The sequence below is a fragment of the Linepithema humile genome, chromosome 1 (assembly GCF_040581485.1).
Source record: "Linepithema humile isolate Giens D197 chromosome 1, Lhum_UNIL_v1.0, whole genome shotgun sequence".
NCBI lineage: Eukaryota > Metazoa > Arthropoda > Insecta > Hymenoptera > Formicidae > Linepithema > Linepithema humile.
This window is the reverse complement of record NC_090128.1, coordinates 23,787,283-23,812,604: the sequence shown is the minus strand read 5'-3', so window position 1 is coordinate 23,812,604 and position 25,322 is coordinate 23,787,283. Positions and strand designations below refer to the sequence as shown.

General features: G+C 38.0%; 2 protein-coding genes across 7 annotated transcripts in view; one reads left to right on the top strand and one right to left on the bottom strand.

The window, feature by feature from the left end:
- The first annotated feature begins 4,085 nt into the window (after window positions 1-4,085).
- LOC105672749 (dnaJ homolog subfamily C member 2) lies at window positions 4,086-7,703 on the top strand. Of its 2 annotated transcripts, XR_010889772.1 has the most exons (6): window positions 4,086-4,422; window positions 4,792-5,064; window positions 5,157-5,541; window positions 5,618-6,722; window positions 6,937-7,012; window positions 7,115-7,703. XR_010889772.1 is itself a non-coding variant. In XM_012367882.2 (5 exons), exons 1-5 carry the CDS (start codon window positions 4,371-4,373, stop codon window positions 7,163-7,165), a joined length of 1,866 nt encoding a protein of 621 aa, XP_012223305.1. In that variant the 5' UTR covers window positions 4,089-4,370; the 3' UTR covers window positions 7,166-7,703. The 2 variants fall into 2 exon arrangements, 1 of the variants encoding a protein (XP_012223305.1); XM_012367882.2 differs by lacking the exon at window positions 6,937-7,012 and having other exon boundaries at window positions 4,089-4,422.
- A 349-nt stretch (window positions 7,704-8,052) lies between these two features.
- Window positions 8,053-25,322, bottom strand: part of Ca-alpha1D (Ca[2+]-channel protein alpha[[1]] subunit D) — a 69,707-nt gene continuing 52,437 nt past the window's right edge. For 3 of the 5 annotated variants that reach the window (XM_067353139.1, XM_067353142.1, XM_067353150.1), the window contains 19 exons: window positions 23,816-23,868; window positions 23,408-23,554; window positions 22,957-23,158; window positions 22,294-22,563; window positions 22,041-22,124; window positions 21,741-21,932; window positions 21,563-21,665; window positions 21,209-21,363; window positions 20,898-21,122; window positions 20,566-20,770; window positions 20,346-20,479; window positions 20,143-20,244; window positions 19,890-19,991; window positions 19,710-19,822; window positions 19,105-19,245; window positions 16,469-16,812; window positions 15,587-16,012; window positions 14,188-14,315; window positions 8,053-13,599 (listed from right to left, as the gene is read on the bottom strand). In XM_067353139.1, the coding sequence (XP_067209240.1) occupies window positions 13,270-13,599; window positions 14,188-14,315; window positions 15,587-16,012; window positions 16,469-16,812; window positions 19,105-19,245; window positions 19,710-19,822; window positions 19,890-19,991; window positions 20,143-20,244; window positions 20,346-20,479; window positions 20,566-20,770; window positions 20,898-21,122; window positions 21,209-21,363; window positions 21,563-21,665; window positions 21,741-21,932; window positions 22,041-22,124; window positions 22,294-22,563; window positions 22,957-23,158; window positions 23,408-23,554; window positions 23,816-23,868 (3,456 nt within the window). In that variant the 3' untranslated portion in view covers window positions 8,053-13,269. Of the gene's footprint in view, window positions 13,600-14,187; window positions 14,316-15,586; window positions 16,013-16,468; window positions 16,813-18,568; window positions 18,613-19,104; window positions 19,246-19,709; window positions 19,823-19,889; window positions 19,992-20,142; window positions 20,245-20,345; window positions 20,480-20,565; window positions 20,771-20,897; window positions 21,123-21,208; window positions 21,364-21,562; window positions 21,666-21,740; window positions 21,933-22,040; window positions 22,125-22,293; window positions 22,564-22,956; window positions 23,159-23,407; window positions 23,555-23,815; window positions 23,869-25,322 lie in introns of all 5 variants that reach the window. The other 2 variants (XM_067353145.1, XM_067353151.1) reach the window with 2 other exon arrangements.

Below are 25,322 nucleotides of genomic sequence, written 5' to 3'. Positions count from 1 at the left end.
TTCCTCTTCTTCAGTTGATAATTTTTCTTTCTTAGCAGGCTGAATATTTTTTAAAATAAAAAATAGTCTATATAGTTGGCCCCCCCTCTTAACGCAAATCGTAAAAACATTTATATATTCGGATTGTACATTGTTTGTACATGAATGTACTATGATTTTTATCGTTTGTACATTTTTCGTTTATTTAAAAAAAAATTACAAAATTTTCGTAACTGTGCCAATGATAGTTAGCCCCCCTATGTCGCAATTACGTCACGTAAACTATAATTTATGAATTTATCGTGCTTAATCATTTGTACATCGTTTATACATTATTAATAATCGGTTAAATTTATAATTCCAACATTTGTTTTTGTTTAAAACGCAAGGTAATTTTTATTTGAATATGGCGGGTACGGAGCGGGTGCGCATGCGTGTGCGTGCATATGCGCGCCTGTGTAGAGACCCTAAAAAGAGAGACTCGCCAACTTGTCACGTGACTGTTAGTGGACTCTGATTGGCTGGTGTATGGATCGCACATTTGTGCCCCGTGTGCACCATAAAGGCCGGAGCACAGACTTTTACATAAAGCATAACGCATAAGCATAAGGAAATTGATTGGTCTATATATAAGCATAAGCAAATGCATAAGGAAACGGACCAATCAATTTCCTTATGCTTATGCGTTATGCTTTATGCAAAAGTCTGTGCTCCCGCCTTAAAGCTACACTGAACTACACTATGGCCGGTATTCATATAGCGTTTTCGAGTAAACAGGGTTTGAACGACCCAAGATTGGTTAATGACGTCATTGCAACCTCTCCACCAATGAAAGACTTGCATTCATAGTAAAATAGTGATTGATCAACCCTAAATCGTTCAAACCCCGTTTACTCGAAAACGTTAAGGCTGTATCCCCATGGAGAAAGAAATAGCGGAACGGAACAGTAACGGAACAGTAGAAGAAAAGAGATATGATGAATATATCTCTTTTCAACTACTGTTCCGTTATTGTTCCGTTCCGTTATTTCTTTCTCCATGGGGATACAGCCTAATAGTGTAGTTCAGTGTAGCTTTATGGTGCACACGGGGCACAAATGTGCGATCCATACACCAGCCAATCAGAGTCCACTAACAGTCACGTGACGAGTTGGCGAGTCTCTCTTTTAAGGGTCTCTACGCCTGTGCGTGCATATGCGTGTGTGTGCGTGCGTGTATGTGCTGTATGATCCGTGTAGGTGTGTATGCGAGTGAGTGATGGATGTGTACGTGCGTGTGTATACACAACCACATAGCATATACCCACACACACATACGCACACACCCACTCACACACACAGCATACACATTAGCCGGCATTATATCACGGCTATGGTAGTTTTCCACCAAGAGACACAAGCGACACAAAAGTATTATTCTCTCTGTTGCTCATTGAATATCAAACGAAGACAGAGTGATACTTGTGTCGATTTGTGTCCTTTGCTGAAAAATAACCAACGTCATCACAGCATAGCAAAAGTTAAAAGTTAAAAGTTAAAGACTTTTAAAATATTTCTAGACAAAAAACTATTAATTTTTAAGCTTAAGTACTAAATCAGCTTTTTTGATTGGTGTAGATTTTACACTAAACGATTTATACCTATCGGAGAAGCAGATTTAGTATTTGGTACGCGTACTAAACAATCGGTGTAAACTAAGCCAATGTCGATGAGCGCTCATACCAAGATCTATAGAGAGAAGGTTACCTCATGCGCAAAGAGGGACGAGCGGCAAGAGAGGCAATGATGATCTCATCGGCAAACAGAAGCTATCTCAGACAGCTACTGTTTGTCGATGAGATCATCATGCTCTCCCCTTCCTTCGTCGTCCCTCGCCCACAAGCTGTTTCTAGCTCCCCCCTTACTTCATCGTCCCTCGCCCACAACCGGTTTTGCCCATTGAGTAAAAAAAAACAGGAGGGAGCATATACTAGCCAGGACTAGGTAAATCCGCGGACGGATGTACGTCATGGCAGCCATCTTGAGCGACCACTTTTTGAAAGTGAGAGGGAATGCTCGAGCATAGCGGCAAGCGGCATACCGTACGCCGTACGCATTAATATGCAGTGTATAGTCTTTTATGCAACAGTGTATGGAAATAAACGATCAAAATGGTATACTGTAGAGCTTGTGGCATAACAGCAGCAGCTCGAAATCATGGAATAACGTTTCATCGGTTAGTATTATCAACAATAATGAGATTTTTATTTTGGAGATTATAATCATATGTATAGTATTGTGAAATTGTAGATTCACAATAATTACTAAATAATTTTCACTCACAAACAGGTTTCCAAAAAATCCGGATGAAAGAAATGCATGGATAAATTTTTGTAAGGACGAAGGATTTAATATAAATTTAGATTTTAGATTCTAACATTGCTCTTATGGAAATACTGCACAAGTGCAATCCCAATGAAAAACGCCATTAAAATTTGGTATTATTGTTGCATATTATAGTTATTTTCTTTTAATTGTACATTATTTCCTAATTAAACATAACAAGTCATTCAATATTGGCGCCCTTGAGCGGCCATCTTGAGCGACCACTTTATATAGTCACTTCCGTCCGCACTTTTACGACCAAACGCTCTCTTCCACGGACTAAGGAATAGAGGGACGGAGCACAAGCTGTACCGGTGGAGCTCGTTTGCGGCGGGGGGGGGGGGGGGGCCGCCATATTCGTTTAGTAATCACCACACATAGAACTCACTACTTGCGTATGTGTGAGAAATGAAAGTCAGATCCTGCGCACAATAAACAAAATAGGAAATAGAAATAAGAATAATTATTAAATATTAGAAATAAGAAATTGGAATTATTTATTTTAAAAATAAAAAGAATAGAAAAAATTAATGCATGAATTAAGAAATAAGAATTGGAACTAATTAATATATTTTGTAGTACACGTGCGTCGAAAGTAGCCTATTACGCGCATGCTTTACGTGCGGAAAGTAGCCAATTTCACACGCAACATATTACCGCACGCTTCAAACTTATTACCGCACGCTTCCGGTTTATTACCGCACGCTTCCGCTTTATTACCGCACGCTTCACTTATTATTTCATTACAAAGCAACGCCATCTTGCAGCGCGATAGAAAATAAATAGCCATTACTTCTTCCCTGTCCCAAAGTCTAATCTCAATTGCGCCCAACACGCAGTGACACATGTAAGAAACTGGTAAGGTAAAAAGCGTCTTATCATTACACTTACCCCGCACTTATACTACAATAGGCTACTTTCGACGCACGTGTACTACAAAATAGCATATGTATCAAGTGCGGGATGGCAATTGCCAACTCGTGGGTAGGGAGGGAATGGTCGCACTCGCCTTCGGCTCGTGCGACCATTCTCCCCTCCCTACCCACTCGTGGGCAATTGCCAACTTCCCGCACTTGATACACAATATACTATTATTCTCTTGTTAGATGTAAAATAATTTCTTTTTTTAATATTAAATGATTATTGCTATTTCTAATATTTTGTCTACTGTATGCAGAGCCTCAGAGTAATAAAAGTAATTAAAGAGTAATAAAAGTAATTAAAGTATTTTATAAAATTTATAGTACAACAATAATAAAACCGCCTAATCTCTTTACGCTTGTCACTCGTTATGTCTAGTGGCACCACTACACGAGTGTAACCATGTCACAGACACAGAATCTCTGTGTGAGAATCGCTACATCAATATGGCGGAAAGCAGTCCCCCCCGCACGCTTGAATTACCATCCCCTCTCGCCTAAACTAGGACTTTAGACTCAGTCCCTCTATTCCTTAGTCCGTGCTCCCTCCTGTTTCTTTTTACTCAATGGGTTTGCCTGAGATAACCTTCTCTCTATAGATCTTGCGCTCATACAACTGTTTTCTGAACGCACCCATTATTACAATGTACAGGTGCGTTCAGAAACCAGAGTGAAAGTCTCTGTTTATTGTCTATAGTATACGTAACGTATACTATAGATATACGTAACGTATACTATAGATAATACACAAAGCTTTCCCCCAGAGTGTAGTTTCTAAATGCACCCTAGTAGATGGCGGCCATATTAAAGTTTTTCAATCATCTTCGAATTCATTGAGAATTGATAATTATAAAATTTAACGTAAAATTACTTGCATATAATAAAGTTTCATTGATATATGATAATTGTATGAATAAGATTTTCGAAATTGCCGCTCGCCGAACGTCAAACTAATGACTAATATTTTTGGGTTTGTTAATAGAATTGTTTTCCGGCATATCTTTCTTGTAGCGCTTGTTCTCGAATATGCACGTAGTGTGATAGACGTGATCTGTTAGGTGTCCCGTGTGCGATTTTAATATTAAGCTGTCGTGACGATCACACGACAATGACGGACGGCACCGGGAATGAAGATTCTGCGGCTTTTAACTCCATATCCGGTAAGATATCGAGTTTCTGACATTGTCCGATACACGGCACCGGCTATTAGAGGTTAAGATTGGTTAGAATAGCGCAGCGGGGTTTTCGGATGAACTTCCGCATTTCGCTACTGTTTCAAATTATAGATTTTGATTAGTTAGATTAATCTACTTTTCATGCCAAAAAGAAATTTCTAGATCGCTCTTTATTCATATAATTTTGTAAACAAGTTCGACTTGCGATTGATATTCGACTTTATACACGTATACCTTGTGTTCCCAATTTTATGTTCATGTGCCATCTTTGTAGGCATGTAATTCTCATGTTTCTTTATGCAGCACAGTACAAAACATTTTTGTATTTTTCCATCTAAAACAAATACATTACAGAGCCAACTAAGACTAATACGAGCACAGCGGGTCCAGTAGTTCTATATTCAACTGCACAAGCATGGAGACTCCAGTTCCACCGCAGTCTCACACGTGCCAGTATCTCGGAATCCTCAGATGAAGAAGAGGATTTATCTCAATATCAGTTTGAGGATGATCTTGAATATCTTAGGTCGCTGGATCCGAGAGACTGGAAGGATCAGGATCATTATGCTGTGTTAGGCTTGAAAAATCTTAGGCACAAAGCAACAGAAGATATCATCAAAAGAGCTTGTATGTAAAGTGGAAAAATATAAATTTTTAAATTACAACATTGTAATAATTTAAAAATATCTTGTAATAATTTGAAAATATATGAATTGCAGACAAGCAGAAAATATTAAAGCACCATCCTGATAAACGCAAAGCGATGGGCGAGGAAATTCGGCCGGATGATGACTATTTTACATGTATAACTCGTGCTTGGGAGACTCTTGGAAATCAGATAAAAAGGCGAAGTTACGATAGTGTAGATCCTTATTTTAATGATAATCTTCCGGATGAAAAAGACTGTCGAAATAATTTCTACAGGATGTTAGGTAAAGCATTCAAAGACAACTCACGTTGGTCTGTGAAAAAGCCTGTGCCGCTATTAGGTGGGCCATTCACACCGCGAGAAAAGGTCGAGAAATTCTACTCCTTCTGGTATGACTTCGATTCCTGGCGTGAATACTCATATCTTGATGAGGAAGACAAGGAAAGTGGTCAAGAGTAAGTATTTACGATTATTCATAGGATTTTCTTCCAAAAAATTGCACCATAAGATTGATTATAAAATTATTTGCAGCCGAGATATGCGCAAATGGATCGAGAGGAAGAACAAAGCCACAAGAGCGAAACGGAAAAAGGAGGAAATGACACGGATACGTACTTTAGTAGATATGGCTTACAACATAGATCCTAGGATAAAGAAATTCCAACAAGACGATAAGGATAAGAAGAACGCTGCGAAAAGAGCGAAGCAAGAAGCAGCGAAGGCCAGACAGCAGGAGGAAGAGAGAGTAGCTCGCAATGCGGCTGAAAAGGAAAGATTAGAGAAAGAAAAGAGAGAATCCGAGGAGAGAGTAAAGCAAGAAGCGCTGAAACAGGAGCGAGAGGCGCAGAAAAAGGCATTGCGTAAGGAGAGAAAGGCACTCAGAGACTTCTGCAAAGCGAATAATTATTTTGCTGAAAATTCGTCAGAGAGTCTTCGACACATGGAAAACGTGGAAAAAATCTGTGAGTTGTTTAAACTAGTGCAATTTGAGGAAGCGATGAAAAGATTGCAGACTGAGGGGAGAAGCGCGTTTTTGAGCATTATCGAGGAAACGGAGCGGAAGATTGAGGCGGAGCGTCGCATAAACGTAATCAATAATGATACACGAAACACGCCTGAGAAACAAACCAAGACTTGCACCGCGCCTTGGAGCGAGAACGACTTGCAGCTATTAATAAAAGCGGTTAATCTTTTCCCCGCCGGCACTAATCAACGTTGGGAAGTGGTGGCAAATTTCATCAATCAACATAGCAGTTCCACCAGCGGAGTCACCCGTGACGCCAAGGAGGTTCTAGCGAAGGCTAAGAGTCTGCAATCAACCGATTTCAGCAAATCAAGTCTGAAAGAACAAGCAAACAAAAAGGCCTTCGACAATTTTATCGCTGAGAAAAAGAGCAAGGATGCGATCGAGGAAAGAATGCCTGCTGTTACAGAGCGCTTAGATCATCCAATCGCAAATGGCGTCGCCGCTGAGCCGAAAGAGACGAAGAAAGAATCGTCGCCGTGGACACCAGTGGAGCAGAAATTTCTGGAACAAGCGCTGAAAACTTACCCCACCACGGTTCCGGACAGGTGGGATCAGATAGCAGCGTGTATACCCAGTAGAACGAAAAAGGAGTGCATGAGAAGATATAAAGTAAGTAAAAACCGAATATTATACTATGTATTACATTATTATTATGATCGTACAACGCAATTACGCAATCGGACTTTTATGTAAGACTAAGAAAGCGGAAAATAAAAAATCATTGATATATGAAACTATTATATTGGATTGAACGGAAATTTTGTTCCGTTTTTTGCTAAGAGATAGCGTTAGTTATAAATACATGCGACTAACTTCATTCCAGTTGTCTTAACCTTATATCATTCGACATCTGACATTCCGATATGCATTTAAAAAAAATTTTGAAGATTAGTTGTGTTGTAAGTGTTTGGTATATTTTACATGGCAAATTGTCAAATATTACACAATTTTAGTGGATGAAGGTCCGATTTGCAATAACACGCTTGTCTTCTTTGTTACAGGAACTAGTTGAACTTGTGAAAGCAAAGAAAGCGGCGCAAATGACAAAATAATATTAACTGCGCGCTAAGCTCAAAATTTTCTCCTAACTTATTGAACTCTAGTTAATGAGCAATTCTGACGTGACCAAGTTTGTTCCCTCAGCTTAAAATGAGAAGCATAATCGAAATTTAAGACTGGACGACGAGAACCTTAGCTTATTCATTGAGTGCCAGTTCGCCGCATGCATACTTGTGCCTTGCTATAGCCGATACGTGCACGAGTGCAACTAACTAGTTGCACGGCATGCAGAGAAATTCGACGTGTTTTATTTAACGGATTCTGCGACACGTTTTGATTTCTACGCGCTGTACACTCTGAATGTATCTTTGAAGTCGTGCTGCTGCTGATTATTATTTCCATAATGATGAAGGAAGGCTTACGATGTAGGAAGGTGTCTTTCCTTTTGCAACATGAATTTTTGCGACCTACATTTCGTCCTGTAAGTACTGTAAAATAACGAAAATCTAGGACAACAGTTGGAAGATTATGTCGGACTACTATGAAGTCGGACTATGGAGGACTTTATAAATAAACAAGAATGTTTTGAAAGATGTTCTTCGGATACCCATGATTGAAAAGCCTGCTATCCTGTGTTTCTGCAATCCAGTGAGTACCTATCCTTCATTTATCCTATTTATACATCTTATACCTTGATTTATCATCATGATTTGTTTGAACGAACAAAAGTGTTGAATCCAAAGAAAGAAATATTACCGAACTTGCCAAATACCCGAAATATCTTTCCTGCAATTCTCAGGTTATGAACATTTTATTCTTTTTATAAATGTTTGCGAATGATTGTTTATGATCGATCGATTGTCGCTATTATTGAAAATTGATATAAATAAGACTTTTAGGGGTGATATGATACAATATAAAAGAATTTCGTGTGAAGAAATCTCGCTTCAATCACCGTTCAATTTTATTTCCTATTTTTGTTCTCACTCCATACTTCAACATTCCAAAAATTCGGAGTATATCCTATATTGAAACACACGGCGTTACACTCACTGCTATAAACTTACGAACGACGATATATAATTAAGACGACGATGTATTTTGACGAGTCCGCAGTGTGTGTGTACGCCACTAAGATCTAATAGAGTAGATGAATATAATTGTGCATTTTATTCCATTATCGGTAAACTTATCGCGAAGTTTCACATGCGTCCGACATTCTTTATCATACTTACACTATTTAGTCAGCGTCACTATTATTATTAATAATTATTACAATTAATATCAATGTCCGGCTGTTAATATTGGCTTATTTCGAACATATCGAGCACTATTCGTTACAAATAGATCGAGAAGCGATCTTAATACAGTAGAAATACGCGAATTGGTCCTGCTGAATCCTGCGTCTTTGGCTCTCTATATGCGCGTTTTATAAGAAAACATATACACATGTATATCTATACATTTTATACAAGATATCCTAAGGAAGCAAAAAATATTTTAGGGACAGAGTCCGATGAATCTCGGATCGACTTTCTTAAGTTTCTCCCGGCTTGGAAACGAATTTTTTCCCAGTCGCAAATTCACATTTATTCACCTGGCTCTTGAACTATACACAACTACCCTCAGCCTCCCTGATCGTTTCTCAGTCTCACGAGATGGAAAATTTTGGTCTCTCTTTACGCGACTACTCACGCGACACGTGATTTACGATAAACTCCGCAATAATGCACGAGACGTATATCTCGTATTCTATTCGGGATCGATTATGTCGGAATTTACCGTAAATGGGGCTTGGCGCGCGTAATCTACGTTTCGATGTAAATCTTGTTTCGTTCTAAAACGGTATAAAAAGACAATTGTTAATAAAGATATTGTTGTCGTTAGAAAGACATTGAAAATTCGAGTATTCTATTGCGTATAAACGAAGCAGCGCGTCTCTTCCACAAGCAAAATAGTTTCTCCTCATCTTTAATCGCAAATAATCTATCTCTTTAGTCTGATTACTTTAACAATTTAATCAAACGATTATCTCATAAAGTTCAATGACGATCTCTCCTCTTGCTGGGAACTTTCGTCGATCTTTTATATTCTAACAAAATGTGCGCGCGCGCGCGCGCGCGCGTGTGTGTGTGTGTGTGTGTGTGTGTGTGTGTGTGTGTGTCGAGTGTAGACTATAAGCGAAAAAGATCGATTGCACGGGGTTTTAATTGCTATGACAATTTTTATTCAGACATCATAAGATATAAACAGACTTCGGATTTTTAAACATTAGTGGTTCTGGACCGTGGCGCTCCATTTTTTTTTTTTTTTTTTTTTTTTTTTTTTTTTTTTTTTTTGTATCTCTTCGTCCGCGAAAGATGAAGAACAGACGGCGATCTATATTACTTTACAGAGCGTAAAAAATTCTGCCACTACTTGTGGTCATGTTACGGACACGTAATGATTTACACTTATTACTTCAGCGTCATCCGATTCTTCTAATTTGGCATATACGTATGTATGTATACACTATATATATTTCTCGTAAGAACGGTTTTGCTTTAAGTTGTCACTTAAGTAAGTAAACGGAAAAAAAGGAAAAGAGACTTTCAAGTAAAATTAATACTAATAATAGAGCGTCAAAAAAAAAAAAAAAACGCGGGGTGTGCAACACAATCGATGATTGAAAAGAGAAAAATGAAAAGTTAGGAGGCACAAACCCTCGATCGTTCGTAGAGCGCGATCTACGAATCGGCAAGAGCTTTTTGGCTTATAGTGTTTGGACAACACACCGAATAAAAGCACAGATACGAAACATAAGGTGGGAAAATCGATCGACGATACTCATGTGGAGGAATTCAGGAAAGAAAGATGCGTGAGAGAGTGGAGTTTCGCATTGGTCGTGGACATGCCAAGAGGCTGCCGAGGAACGTGGTTCTGAAAGTATTCGAAAACTAGTAGTCCGTGTAGATAAACCGATTTGTCAATCGCCCGGTGTTCGCTCGTACGGCGAAACCCACGATCTAAGGTCTCTCTAATTAATATCATTAGATCCTAATTGGTTCTCCATGGTGCGTTTCTTTATAAGTTTGTCAGATTGTATACAAACGGGGAAAATCCGAAGCTTCATGCGACAAATCTCCAGAACCACGCCGATTGACAAGTACTTATAAAATTTACGAGAGCTTAAAAATTTGTCAACGATTATAAGTTAACATTTACGTAGTTAGTTTTTAGTGTCTATGCACCACCGGTTTCCAATCTCACGTTTTTGCGTACTCAAAGTCACTCGAACGACTCACATCGATAACGCGATTTCTATGTATATGTATTTCTATATATCTATTGCGATCGGATTTTTTTTTTTTTAAATCTGAGATTGCATTGTTGCGGCTGCGGCTGCGACTACTGCGATTCCCTACCGGCTGCGTTTTCTGCAAACTCTTTGTGCGTGAAAGGGGACTCGCGCTATTTCCGAACGATTTACACCGAAGATTTCGCCGGTGTGCCTCCGAATTCTCAAACAATTTTCCACTTGCACCCTTTCGCATTTCATCGCACGCTTTGACACAAACATTCAATTATCACATTACAAAATTACATAACATTACACTCAATATTACATTACATAACATTCAATATACATACAATTATAAACCGATCAACTCCAAATCGTTTCATAAATTTTGATTGATTTAATTTAATCTTTAACATTAACTAGACTTTCGCTCAACGTTATAAATCTTTCATAAAATTGATAAATTTTTAATCGCTGTTTTTCAGCGCAATAAAATGGGATGTTATTAGTTGCCGAATAAAGCTCGCTGTTAATTGAGAAACTTGAAATCGGTAAATCTGTCGCAAAGCGACGCGTGTCCCCCGGAGAAATCAAACTGTCTTTAAAGTATTTCTTATAAGGCTCTCCGTACCGTTGAGCATGCACTTGAATGGATGTAATTGTGGAGTAAGAGAGAAAGAGATTTAACGAACCGTAATACGCGGATCCGGACTTTGGTTTGTCCGACCGTCATCACGCGTCCGAGTATTTTTTACGTAATAAAAATCGTATATCGAATCGCCGCGCGTCGTTTCCCCGCGCGGAGAACGTATCGTGTGCGCCCTTTCAATCCATCACCCTCCCCCCCCCCTCACTCTATGTCTCCGCATACCCTGCCCTCACATTTGTATGTAAATTTGCCACTTATTAGATATACAATATATATTTATATATATATTAATATATAATCTCGAATCTCTCGCAGCACTAGTTTTATCGGCCATTCATTCTCACGCATCTCGGCGGAAATATACGCGCAACGGTGTTATGTACACAATTACAAATTACGAATAATAATATCTATATCGTCACAACATATCGCATCAGTAGTGTACAACACACTCGACTCGCAACTCTCTCTCTCTCCTCGCGCAATAATAATTCGCAATAATAGTCGTTTTTTTTTTTTTTCTTTTACTTTGTCTAAGTTGATAAAAGTCTTTCTCTGGTCCGAAAGAAGTTATAGATACTTAGGCACTTGTTATGTCGTCTAGAATCCATATACGTACGAATCATGAGTGGTAATTATCGTGCTAATAAACTGGTAATCATCAGAACAAGGGCAACGATAGTAATTAATAATGAGAGCAATAAGAGCGATCATCCGCCGACGTGTCTTATGCGCACGAGCGCGCAAACGTGTTTCGCGCTTATACCCTCTGTTAACCCTCTATGATCTCTGAATTTTTTTATGCTATCGAATCACAATTTTTGCTCGTACGGCTCGCCTATAGATAGAAAAAAGATTTTATTATCCGATAGGAAAAATTATGGTGAGTTGATAAAAAGTTAGCATGTCGGGTTATATGTTTACTCTTATAAGGTAATAGTAAATGTTCTATAAAGTGCCATAAAGGATTAACATGCGACGAGCCTTGTAAAAGAGGGTATTAAATTGTTGTGAGAAATAGGCGAATTAAAATTATTAATATTAACTTTTACAAAATTCTAATATTTCCTCGATTTTTTATATCTTGTTTTAACATAACGCCTCTATTCAATACATTTAAATATTAAAAGTAAAATTGAATGAAGAATATATTTCAAATTTGAAGAAAGAATTTATTTTCTTAATTTTAATTAACTACTGCCAATTAGCTAGTTTTTATAAAAATGATAACAAACATTAATTTCAGAATTTAAAAACCATTTGCCAGATAGAAAATGAAAAAATGTGCTAACTCATAGAATAAAAATTTCTAACTTTTATTTTAATTCGCCTGCATTTTCTGCAACAAATACACGCGGCGTACGTCGTGGCGTTCTTCATCAAGGACGAATCGAACCGAAAAATGGAGATCAACGTTAAACTGGGACAATGGTAAATCTCTAGAGGACTGTTCCTAGAAGTAAATTCAATTCCGTCGGGAGCCCGGTCCCGGAATGCTCCGTCTCGCGATTTTATTCTCGCGATTTTATTCTCGCGATTATTGAAAGACGAAGCTCCGCGTCGTGACGATTTCCCCGCGTGCGTGCGTGCGCGTCTCGTTTTCTCGCCGCGACGAAAATATGTCTTAAAAGTCTACACATCCTTGTGCCTAAACGATCAGCAGTTCGCACTGCTCGATCAAAATTTTCTCGCGCAAATTCCGCTAGAAATATCGAGCCAAGTTAGGAATCAGGGTAGCTCGCGCGACTCAAAGTATTAGGCGAGCACCCACGCTCGACTAGAAAATATTCGCTCGAACGAAAATATCGTGTTTATTTGTACGCTCGAGCGTAATCGCGGAACGAATATCTCGACATCGAGCGGCCGCCCGAGTCCGTCGCGACTTCGTCCCGCTTTCCTTTCTCCCTAAATTAACAATAAGTCAGCGTTTTCCCTCGAGTAACATTTCTCGATCTTAACTACAATTATACATTATTCAGAACAGTTCCAAGCGTGTCCTCGAGCTCTTCGAGCATTTTTAACAATCGACGAACAAACTCCGCGCGCGGTCTGAACCCATCGAACTCGCGCGATCAATTCAGATTCCGCCGGAGTCTTCGCGCAACTTTCGGAGTTACTTCATGTAACTAGCAATCTCGATCCTTCGGTGACTACTCCCGGCGGGGGGAGTAGGAGTTTTCGGGTTACGTAGGAGATGATCGCACCGCGGCGAGCTGCTTCTCGTCCTGCTAGGACGGCGGTTGTCGCTGCTGCTGTTGCTGCCGATTGCTACCGAGGTGACGGTAGCCGGAGGACTGCAGCTGGTGGTAGACCGGTTGGCTACTAGGAGGCTGCTCCTGCAACGGCTGGTAACCGATACCGGTTGCAGTCGGGTGCTGCTCCGCACCCTGCTGCAACTGGTAGGACAGCGGCTGACCACGTCGCTCCTGCAGTAGCAGCTGGTGAGCGGCGCGATCCATCTCCTCGCGCGTCATGTCCAACGCCTCCTGCATCTCGCGCGACGTATATCGCACGAAGTCCGCATCGCAGTATTTGCCCAGACCTTGCTCCACCAAGACCTAGCGAAGACGCGATAAAATCAATTACGCGACGGTGAAGATTAATGGAAATTGAAACAAAGTGCGCGGAGAGAGAAATGTTTTAACGCGTTTTGTTACTTTTATACATTTTAAAGATTCTTCCATTACAAATTACACTACATTTTAAATACATAGTTTCAAAATTTTATATATTTTTAATTCTGTGAAAAATAAAATTGATTACAAAAAGATCGTGACGTATGATAGCGAAAAATAAATAGCTCGTCTTAGGTAATATTTATATGCGAGTCATTTTTAACATTTTTATATAATTACTGATGATATTAAATTTTTAAGATATAATAGATCTCAAACGGTTAATCGAGGTAATCATTCATTTGAAACAGAAACTTAAAAAAAAATAATTTCTAGAAAGAAATTTACTTTGAAATTTTGCGTAATTCAAACAATCATTTAATTAGCGTGTCTCAATTAATCTGAACTTATTACATTAATTCACAGTATTTCTAAATACCTCGTCAATAATTGCACTTTAGATTCTATGAATTATAAATTGATTTTTTAAAAGAATATTTCTTATTTCTAAATGTTAATTTTAAAACTCACCCGACCGACGAGGCTCTCCGCGCTACCGATGACTTCGAAATTCGGCTTCCGGTCCGCGGGACTGCCGGGCATGCTGTGGGACAGGCGCTCTGCGCCGACGCTTCCGTTACTCTCTGCAGCCCAGGAAACTGACAGACGAGGAGAGGCGTCAGAGTGTTAGCTCGAATCAGTTATGCTCTGCCTCCTTATCGCTTTTGATTTGCTTTCAATAGGTCTCAGCGAAATCTTTGCGTTAGCCACGATAGCGCACACAAACTAATTGACACACGAGTGCTTTCTCAAGCTTCGCAAAATTGTTAGTGAATTGAATTGCAGAGAAAAAAAGCGTTAGACGACAAATCCAGGTTAAAATGTTAGTTTGAAAGCTGATAGAGCGCTTCGAGCAGCGGTTGACTACCTGAGTAACACTTTGCTTTATATCCACGTCTCTCTTGATCTTATCGGTTCCTCTTGGAAAAATTTATCGTGCGGGAATTGCTCGAATGAAAAATGATTATACTTTATACGTTAGAGCTTTTTGATTTTATAAAACAATTTTACATGATAGCTTTATTCCATTTTCATTCGATCAAATTACTTTGACTACTTTATATCAAAAGAAAATTGACTGAACATATTGTTTGATAAAAAGTGATAAATAATATTTATCAATTGTGCTTTAACAAATATCATATTTATAGAAATTTGGAAAAATTACCGACAAGAGTGCAGAGAAATTAAGTTAAATATCAATTCTGTGCTTCAATAAATATCATATTTATAAAAATTTAGAAAAAGTACCGACAAGAAGTGCAGAGAAATTAAGTAAGATATCAATCTTGTGTTTCAACAAATATATTTATAAAAATTTAGAAAAAGTACCGACAAGAAGTGCAGAGAAATTAAGTGAGATATCAGTCCTGTGTTTCAAATATCATATTTAGAAAAATTTAGAAAAATTAGTGCAGAGAGATTGAGTGCAATTTGAAGAAACAAATTGAACAATATCCGTAAACATGACAGAATAAAAAATTATTGCTCATATTTGAGCGTGCATTGATATATATTCAATATTAATCTTTTACGATCGATAATTTTTAGAAATGAGAAAATATTACATATTTTATTCGCCAGTAATGCCTGACGTATAATATAATAAATAACTGCTCTTTTATACCATTTTGTAAAAATTTGAAAAATATAACATTATATTTTTAGTATAAATTTATGATGAATCATGATAGAACCCAACTTATGAATTATTTTGACAAAGTAAGTGCTATAAAAAAGACAGTTATAAAACATAACTTGTAAATCATTTTGACTATTTGTTAAAGTAGTAAAGTAAAGTATATTGCAGTATATCTGCTTTATGTTGTAATATGCGATCGTAAAAGATTAATATGCGTGCTGTAGTCACCTCTGCCATGATAAGACGCTCGGTGTGACAAGCAGGAAGCGCAGACGCGCCATTGTCGCGAATCGACGTCGGCGAGGAAGCCGGCCACGGCGATCGCCTGGTTTTGCGCCATTTTCAGGCCGTTGGCGACGGTGCGCGTGCCGGGGTCCGACGCCGCGGCGCCGGTCGCGGACCCCGTCGACTGGTCCGCCGTCGCCGTTGCGGGCGATCGGAAGCTCGCCGGAGCCGATTTGCCGCCGGCGGTTGCGGGGTCGCGACGGCCCCTCGATCGACGTTTCGTCGACCTGGACCGACCACCTAGCACGGTGACATGAGGTTTCCCTGTCGTGCCTCGCGCTACGCCGCCCTCCGAGTGCGGGTTCCATCTTCCGGAATCGCTCGATCCGCTTCCCGTTGTCGTGTCCTCGTCGTCACAATCGTCTACGGCTGCATGCGGACGGACACGGGGAGATTTTATCAAAATGTAGCTAATCGAAACTCTTTTTCATTCGGTCTGTTCAAATTGTGCTGGCGAACGCGACAAAATTTTACTGGATGCTGTTATAGCAAAATGAAAGAAGACGAGAAGTCTATATAATTTTGATTAATTTTGCCATTAATGATTAGAATGATTAGAATCATATGTTTCTCATGTCGCTAATGAACTGTCAATCACAACAAAAAATGAATTAATTTATCGACCAAGTTAAATTCAAAATTCTGTATTGCTAATATTCGGCGTTTTACTTTCTTTTAATTTATTATAAATTATTTTTTCTTATTTATGATTCCTTCTGTTCTGTCGATTAAATATAAATTGGTCAATTAGAATGCGGTTGAAAATGAACAATCTTCTTGACGCCAGCACAGTTCTTTGCATGACTAAACCGCCGTTCCCGTTACCGTGATTACTCCAGACTGCGCAATCGACGCAGCAGCCCCGCGACGCGTAGGCATTGTAACAGTTCGTCCCGGTGGACGAAGAAGCAGGGCTCGAACTCGTCGCGGTGGTCGAGGTGTTCGCGCTCGTGGTACACGACGCGGTGATCGTCGTCGTCGCGACGCTCGATCCGCTCGTTGTCGTGCTTGTTGTCGTTGCGGTTGTTGATGCCGATGCCGTCGCTGCCGTTGCAGCGGCGGAAGTGTGCGCGGTGCCGGTGCTCGGGGTGCCGGTGGACGAAGACGGTGGATTCCGTCGCGGCGGAGGCGTGGGTGGCGTCAACTGCTGCTCGATTCCGTCTTGAAGACTGCATGAGCGTGCACGCGCACACGCGGCAGGCGAAGGGGGAAAAGAAAAGCGCAACGGCGGCTCTTAGTACGTTAGTGCGTGTACGCGTGATAGATTCACGTACCTCCGAACGCCTCGAAAGTTCTTTTTTTATTTGCAGATGTTTAAAGAGAACTTGAAAAAAAGCACAGAAAATTTTTTCTCACACTCATAAAAGAAAGTGTTTAAATTTAAAACATTAAAGTGTTTTATTTCTTGTCTTCACTTTTGAAACGCTCAAAAATGTTTAATTTTTAAACGGACATGTAAAACGTTAAAAAGTGTTTAGTTTTGAAAAATGTTTTATTCTGAAACATATAAAGATGTTTTCGAATAAAACACTTTTCCGAATTTTAAAGTGTTTATTTTGTAAAGTTTTAAAATAAAACGCCAAAAACCGTTTTATTTAATTTATTTAATTAATTTAATTTTTTTATTTAATTTATTAAGTTTACAAACAACACATAAGGTCCAAAACTTGGAAAGCTTTTGATTATTGTGTATGATTTTGTTCAACAATACTTTATCAAAGAAATCCAGCACCGTCTTGTAATTTGTTGGATAATGGGAGTCCCACGCATAATAACATCTCAACAAACAAAGAATGGATTTGGCAGCAGTTGGATTTTCAACTTTTATTTTTATAATATTATCGGTACAAATAAAATCTGCTAATTTTTCCTCTTTATCAAAAAATTTTACTATTATGTCATAATGATAAAATCTTCAAACTTTAATTCTGGTCGTCCTTAGCAACGCCTCTCAATGCACTTCACAATTCATCAGAATATAACGTCTTGAAAAAAAATGTTTTACTTTAATAAACGTTTAATTTCAGTAAGGTGTTTTGTTTTTCGGTGTGTGAAGAAAGTAAACGTTTAACTATCATAGTAAAACACTTTTTTCCGTTTGAAGAAAAACAGTAAACACTTTTGAGCGTTTTCAATATTTTAAACACCAGGGTATTTAGATTTAAAACACTAAAATGTTTAAATCTGAAACATTTTTCATTATTGAACGCTTGTTTTGGGAAAAACGTTTTAAATCTAAACGTTTTTTCCAATTCACTTTTTAGAGTGCAGGAGCGTTAATTACTGAACTTTTGTAATTTAATTAATTATTTTATTTTTTTGATTTATTTTAGTTTCAATTGCACCTATTTTATTTATTGTAATTTGTGATGAGTTTAATTACTTAAATGAATTTAATTACTTAAAATTTCTTTAAAAGATACGATTTTGTTACATGTATTACTTAATTAAATAATTTAAGATGATTTGACATATAAAGACAGTGTTTTCAAAAGATAAATATGTTTTATCACATATTATTCTTCATCAGTTTAAATGAATGAATTTAATGAGGCGTTTGGCGGCACATAGCAAGCATTATCGTCATAAGTATTAGCGATAATCTACGACTTTAGTAGTACAAACAACATGCGATCAGACATGAGCGCTACCATACGCAGGACTCAAACGCATTCTCTCCGCATTTCAAAATGCGTATGCGACCCGCGTCTAATTAGCAATCTTGCGTATCGCTTCCCTTTTACGCGGATGCATTTTATTCGCATACTGTAGAAATATAGAACACACAGCTGAACGAGAGTTATCGAGACATGATTAATGAGAAACACATGCAAGCGCGCAGAATGAGCAATGCGGATTAACAAAAAAAAAGATAAATAAAGAAAGAAAGCCAGCTACTGATCGCAGAGCCCTAACTCATCTTACCATATTCGCTATTGGGATGGAGATAGTTACCGCTACCCGATCCACTGAAACGTATGATAGTAAACAGAAAAGCGAAAAGGATAATAAGAGGTGATGCGAATCGCTCGCACGGCGCTAAGAGGCAAAACAAATATATCTTCTCGCAAATGAAAAAAATTAGCTAAATCGTATATAAAACCGTAAACGAAATGCAATACTATATCGTCAATAAACGCGTTTTTTGTTTGTCGCTTTAACATTATCGCACGTTTGTAATGTAAATAACAATAAATAATTTTAATAATCGAATAAAAAATGATGGGATCTGCAGCGCTATTTTTTCGACTAAATTTACGGAGTTAGACTTATTTCGCGACACATTGAGCCAATTAAGAAACTAAACTGATATCGATGAGCATCCTACATGCACTATGATGTGATATCGGGAAAAAAATATGAGATCGTCGCAGAGTAACCGTCGATTACATTCGGGTGGGACATAATAGTCAGAAGGGTAGATAACTTATCGCTCGCTCGCGTACGCATTCTGTACTTACTCGACCACTTTGTACGTGCTCTGATAAGGCTGCTGCAACGGGTTGCCAAAGGCAGCGAGCGGTCTCAGAGGTATGCTCTCTTCGACACCCGTCAATCGCGGATCTGTTCCCAATTGGTTCATCGCGCCATCGCTCAGACCACTGTAGGATAATTTTTTTTACGTGTGAACATATTAACCAATAATTTAATATAGTCAATTTGATGAATCAGTAGCTTTTCTTGAAAGCCTCAAAGAAAATGAAAATAACTTTCTTACTTTAGAAAACAAAAATTTCTAAAGTAATTCAATAAATTTTTTTAAATTTTTTATTTTGTTGATAAATATATATAATAGGTAAAATAACTTTTCTCTGGATTAATGTAATTATCCCTTTTTACCTTAATGACTTGATTATAAAGTTAAATTATTATATACAAAGTTAGATATAAAGTTAAATTATAATATCCATGATATAATATAAACTTGTGAAATTTTGAAGTTATTCTGATCATACAGAAACTTTGCAAGTAGCAGAAACAACCCACAGTAACGAGAAAGTAATCAGAATTTAATTTCAATTTTTATGAATCTCGAGAAATTATATCAATTAAAATATATATCTACCCCGCTACATTTGGCACAACTTGGTGAGTGATTTGATTAGCAACATCCAGACGGCCACCAGGCCTCCGTAACGAGGCGTAAGGTAGAAAGTCTATGGAATTAGTCGGGGAAGCCTATAAAAAATAGATATCGATTAGAGTACAACAATCAGTAGAATAGAATTTTGCCTTAAAACATTACCTTTGCAGCGGCGGAGTTAACCTTTAGCGATCTCGCTCTATGAAAATTATGATGTCCTTTTCGCATGCTGGACCACACGCTACCAAACAGCGAGTGGTTTCTCTAGAAAAATATTTTCTAATTCAGTGACACACATTGCAATAGAAATTTGGATATAAACTATAAAATAGCTGCGATGTGTGCGTAAAAATGATTATGTAATTATTATCGAAGAGCTTGTCAAATATAAAAATATGACGATCGCAAGTCTCACCCTGTGCATGGGTTCCGGATTGTCGTCTAAGAGTTCTTCCAAGTTGCCGGAAATCGCGCGTTTCAATTCAGGGCCAGCTTCGTGTAACGTTCTCAATCCGGCCTTTGAAATTAAAATTTATTAATATTATTTTGATAATTAATATCATAAAACATCCAAGCGTTATCCAGCAATTCTATTTAGTTTCATTTCTCACAGATTACCTGAAGAGTCACAGTATTGTGACAATCTCTATCACCATCCTTCATTTCTTGTTCCTTGCGTTTTTTAAATCGACGAAAATAGTCCTGGATGAGAAAAGTCGCGTAAAATTTGCCAACCGTCACCTCATCATCCACTGGAAAGGACGATTAAAAGTATTAGTTGAATTTTGCGAGAAAAAAAAAACAAATGTTACATTTGCGAACGGAAACATTTCGTTACCTCCGGGCGGTGGAACGACTTGATCCAGAAGTTTCGGACTGGTTCTCTTCCAGATCTTCTTGATTACCGCTCTGAGCTCGGAATTTGCGTCGTCAATGTTACCTTCTGTTTTGATCCTCAACGATGTTCTCACAACGGCAAACAATGTCGCGTTGAACAACACGGTGCCGTCGCTGTTCAACGGCATATTCATCGAGACGAGTCTCTAAATTTTTAATTCCGAAATTAGAGATGATTATTTGAAATGAAACTTTATTTTAGACTATGAAACAACTTATTTGCTAAATTCAGGTAGCAGGTTTACATTTGATTAAATAAATTTGTCTACTGACCTTGCAAGCTACTCTATGGGGACACAATTTTCCGAAACCTAAGGGTGGTGATATTTTTCTCAGCAGCGTTACTACGTCGAGATGTTTAATACGTCCCTTAGCGTCGGGATCGTATTCGGACCACAGGCGAATAAACTCGTCTAAGTGGTGCGGCCCGAGAATTGACCAATCTCTCGTCAGGTAGTCGAAGTTGTCCATGATAACGGCGACAAAAAGATTGATGATCTGTTTTTCGCGAGATATATAGTGTTAACGTTAGAATTTAGAAGTGCTATTAATTTTAATGGCAAAGTAAAACTAGGTGCACTTACAAGAAATGAACAGAGCACGTAGAAAGATATGAAGTAGGGAAATGCAATATCCGATCCGCAGCCGACCGGATTATTGATTTCGTCGCTGTTAGAGTCACATTTAACTATGCCTGGATTCGATGAACAAGCCATCATGATTTCTTGCCACGCTTCGCCTATGGCCGCAAACATTTGATCGATTATTCTTTTTGATGATAATATGTGCTTATGAAAATTTCTTCGATATCTTACAATATTTAATTTTTAATTGTCAAACTTAAGTTAGACGTTGCTTTTTACTAGGCAAAAATTAATTCACCAATCCGTCAATAGTAATATTTTCACTTTTAACACCAAATAACAAAATATACGTACCTGTCGCCGACCTAAATAATACCAACACAGCTTGCGGAAAGGACTGGAAATTATTATTGCGATTTATCGACGTGTCGTCGTCTATCGCGATCTTTCCGAAGACCTAAGAAGAAGCATTCGCTTGAATCACGCTGTCGCTTTTACACTTTCAATTTTTCAATCGATCAATTTTGCTCACCTGCATGCCTATCACAGCATAAATAAAAAAGAGCATAATAATGAGAAGAGCGACGTAGGGCAGAGCTTGAAAGGACTTAATAAACGTCCACAAAAGCGTCCGGATGCCCTCTCCTCTGCTCAGAAGCTTGACCAATCGCATTACGCGAAACAGCCTGAAGAAGTTGATGGAAATGATAGTGGACTGACCAGGCTACAAGAATCGTGAAACAGTTTTACCGATTTCGCTTGTTACTCGTTAAATATAATCGCGAATATTGCTTCGGGTGCTCGATCAAAGTCAAGCGCAACGAATACTTACGTTAACTTCCGAGTAAACGATATCGATAAAACTTCCGAGCACGATAATAAAGTCGAAGACGTTCCACGCATCGCCGAAGTAATTCTGCAAATTAATAACGAATGTGCTTATGAGCGCATATATAATTATTACACCGGCGTAATTAAAAATGAACAATTTCAACGTAACAAAATGCGTTATAATAAGTAATATATATAATAAGAAATAATTTTCTATGTATATAATATATATACATAGAAGTGCGAGCTCGCACCTTAAATCGAAATGCAGCCAGCTTGAACACGAACTCGAGGGCGAAAACAGCGGTGAATATCATATTGAGAACATCCAAGGCGCTCGTGTATATTTCCGGTTGCCGGTAGAACTTCATCGCGAGCGTCACGGTGTTGATCATAATCAGCGTGAATATCGTGTACTCGAACGGTTGAGAGGTGACGAACCACCAAACTTTGTACTGTATTCGATGCTTCGGTATGTATCGGCGCACCGGTTTAGCCTTCAACGCGAACTCGATACAATTTCGCTGCACAGAGAAGCGATTGTTATTCTTTATACTATTACAATGGTAACACTTTTATGATTCCAAAATATCTCAATTGTTTATTAGTTTAAAAATTAATCATTTTCTAATTCTTAATTTTTAGAATTTTAAGATTTATTCTAAAAAATAAGATTTATTCTATAAATTTTGTTGTTAGAAGAAAGTTTAAAGAAAAAGAATAAAATATTAGTGATGATTGTGTTCTACATCTCCAAATATTATAGATTAACATATGATTAACATTAATGACAGTTTTTTTTTGTTCTTTAAAAAAATCTATTTAGGAATTAAAATTGAAAATGTTCTTGGAATCAAGTATGATCTTATCATATAAGTGTTAAGGGTTAAATCAATTTGATGCGCGCGATGACTCACCTGATTTTTATCGAGCTCACAGTTTTTGTACTCTTGCTCACCCTCGTTCTGAAAGGTGACGATAACGAAACCGACGAAGATGTTCACCATGAAGAATGCGATGATGATGATGTAAATGATGTAGTAAGCGGCCACTATCGGCCGAAAATTATGAATTGGTCCATGATCCTCTTCGTTGGAGTCGATCGACCATTCTAATAATCTATTAGTAGACACAGGATATACAATGTTGATGATATTTGGCACCTACAGCCACTTATTTAATAAAGCAAAGGATACGAAGAAACAATAACACATAAAAAGAGAGATATGAAAAATGAATACTTGATGGAAACTTTATTGCTACGACATCGACGTCGTTTGCGAAAGTAACGATTGCATAACCGCACTTTAACTCGTGATAAAATCTTGAAACAATGTTTCTCGTAAGATGCAACGCGAATGTACTTACGATGGCCAACCTTCGAAAGTCGAGACTGTGAAGAGGGTCAACATCGCTTTAGCGACATCATCGAAATGAAATCGCCACTGAAGCCACTCTCTCTGTTTCACGATGGGTCTATCGATGTTACCGTTTTCAAATTCCAAGTAAGTACCCCTGGAAAGGAGAAAAGCTTGTAATTTGAAAATGTGTTCTACTGAAATTTTCCAATTCTAAATGTATTGAAAACCTCATTGCAATCTCTATTTAATATATTCTTAGATCACATTTTATCTTTACGTCGCATATCACTGTATGATATAAAGTATCATTGATAATTTAAAAAGAAAAATATTTTCGTGTCGCAACATTTAGATTTAGAATCAAATGAAACGGTATTTTAATTAATTGAGTCTTTATAACACAATCAGAACTTACTGGCACGCATTCTGCGTCATTTTCGATGCATCGGTACAATAGAAAAACTTGCCCTGCACAACACAAGAAGTTTATCAATTTCGATCGCCATTAATATTATTAACTAAAATTTACGCAACATGTTAAAGCTGTGGACGGCACACTGGCGTTCTCGAAATTCAATTTGATGTCATTCACCAAACTAAAACAATTTACTCGCTGCTCAGATCAGTTTACATAACAATAATTATCCATTATGTAACCGATCATGAAATTCATAACATATTACAATATGTTTGAAAAAAAGAGTTTTTACATAATTGTTATATAATGAAAAAAAAATAGTTGTCCTCATAAGTTTCGACAGAGACTTTTAGACTTGTGGCAATTGGCTTTCCGCGCAAAACTGAACTCAAAGATCGCCAGCACGTCAGGTTACACATCAGCTGTGAATGGGCCATTCTTGCATGAACATTGTCAGCGGCAACAACAGCGAGACGTGATCGAGCAAAGTAAAAGGGTGTTAATGTGAGGCAAATGTGAAGTAGAAAGAAAGAAAACATTCCTTGTCGGCGCGTGCAAAACATATGTACAACAAGGTACAGAGCGATGCGTGGGGTTTCTCGACGATTCCGCGACTATGTCCATAATAATCCATATAAATATAAGCGTCTTGTCGCACGTCGACCTGGTGGTACACGGACATTAAGTGCGTAAGCACGCTGAGGGAGAGGTGTTGGTGAACGGGTCCTTCGCCTCCCTCGCTTTGAAACCTGCGTCGCGCCCATGTGGACAGAGCGAGATGGTGCAATTATTGCCTTCTCTCCGGTCTTTCAAATTTCTACACTCGCGAAAATTAATTTCACCTTTTGATTCAATTCTTTCACATAATTCTCGCCGTCGATATGTTTCATTCAACCTCAAAGTTCTAGTATTGGTAAGGCAAAGCTTTTGAATATGACGTCGTATATATCTTAAATTAACGATAACGTTGAAGAGAAATATTTTAGTTGGAAAAATCAAATTTTAGACCTCTCATTTAAGCACAGTATTTTCCTTAATTGAAAATCTTATTATCTTAATATAATCAAACTAATTATTCGAATTATCATATAATTATAAATTATTATTAAAATAATTAATATGAATTTATACGGAAGCACAATCTATGGAGACTAATTAATGTAAAATAATTGGAATTATATTACAGTCATGTAGATTATAGCAATGACTTTCGTGAACGTGTGTATAATAATATGAAATATAATAATTTTAACTGTAACCGAATCTTAGGCTTACATACAGTAGTTATTTTAATCATTTGCTAGACAGATACAGTGATTTTGTGAAAGAGAGACTTGGAAACGTGACGAGAATGTATTCTCTGTGGGCGTTTTCATTACACTTGAATGGTTTAAAGGCTCGCAATTTATAGCCACGCGTATATGTGAGCTTCATAATACTCTTGATGAAATTATTGTATGTACGTAACCGCTCCATTATCTGTCGACATGGTGCGTCCGCATGA

Excerpts from the sequence above, each read along its gene's own strand:
- LOC105672749 (XM_012367882.2), top strand. The coding sequence starts at position 4,371 with ATGACGGACGGCACCGGGAATGAAGATTCTGCGGCTTTTAACTCCATA. Across the intron at positions 5,065-5,156 it reads AGATATCATCAAAAGAGCTT|ACAAGCAGAAAATATTAAAG; the intron begins GTATGTAAAGTG and ends TATGAATTGCAG. Across the intron at positions 6,723-7,114 it reads AGTGCATGAGAAGATATAAA|GAACTAGTTGAACTTGTGAA; the intron begins GTAAGTAAAAAC and ends TCTTTGTTACAG.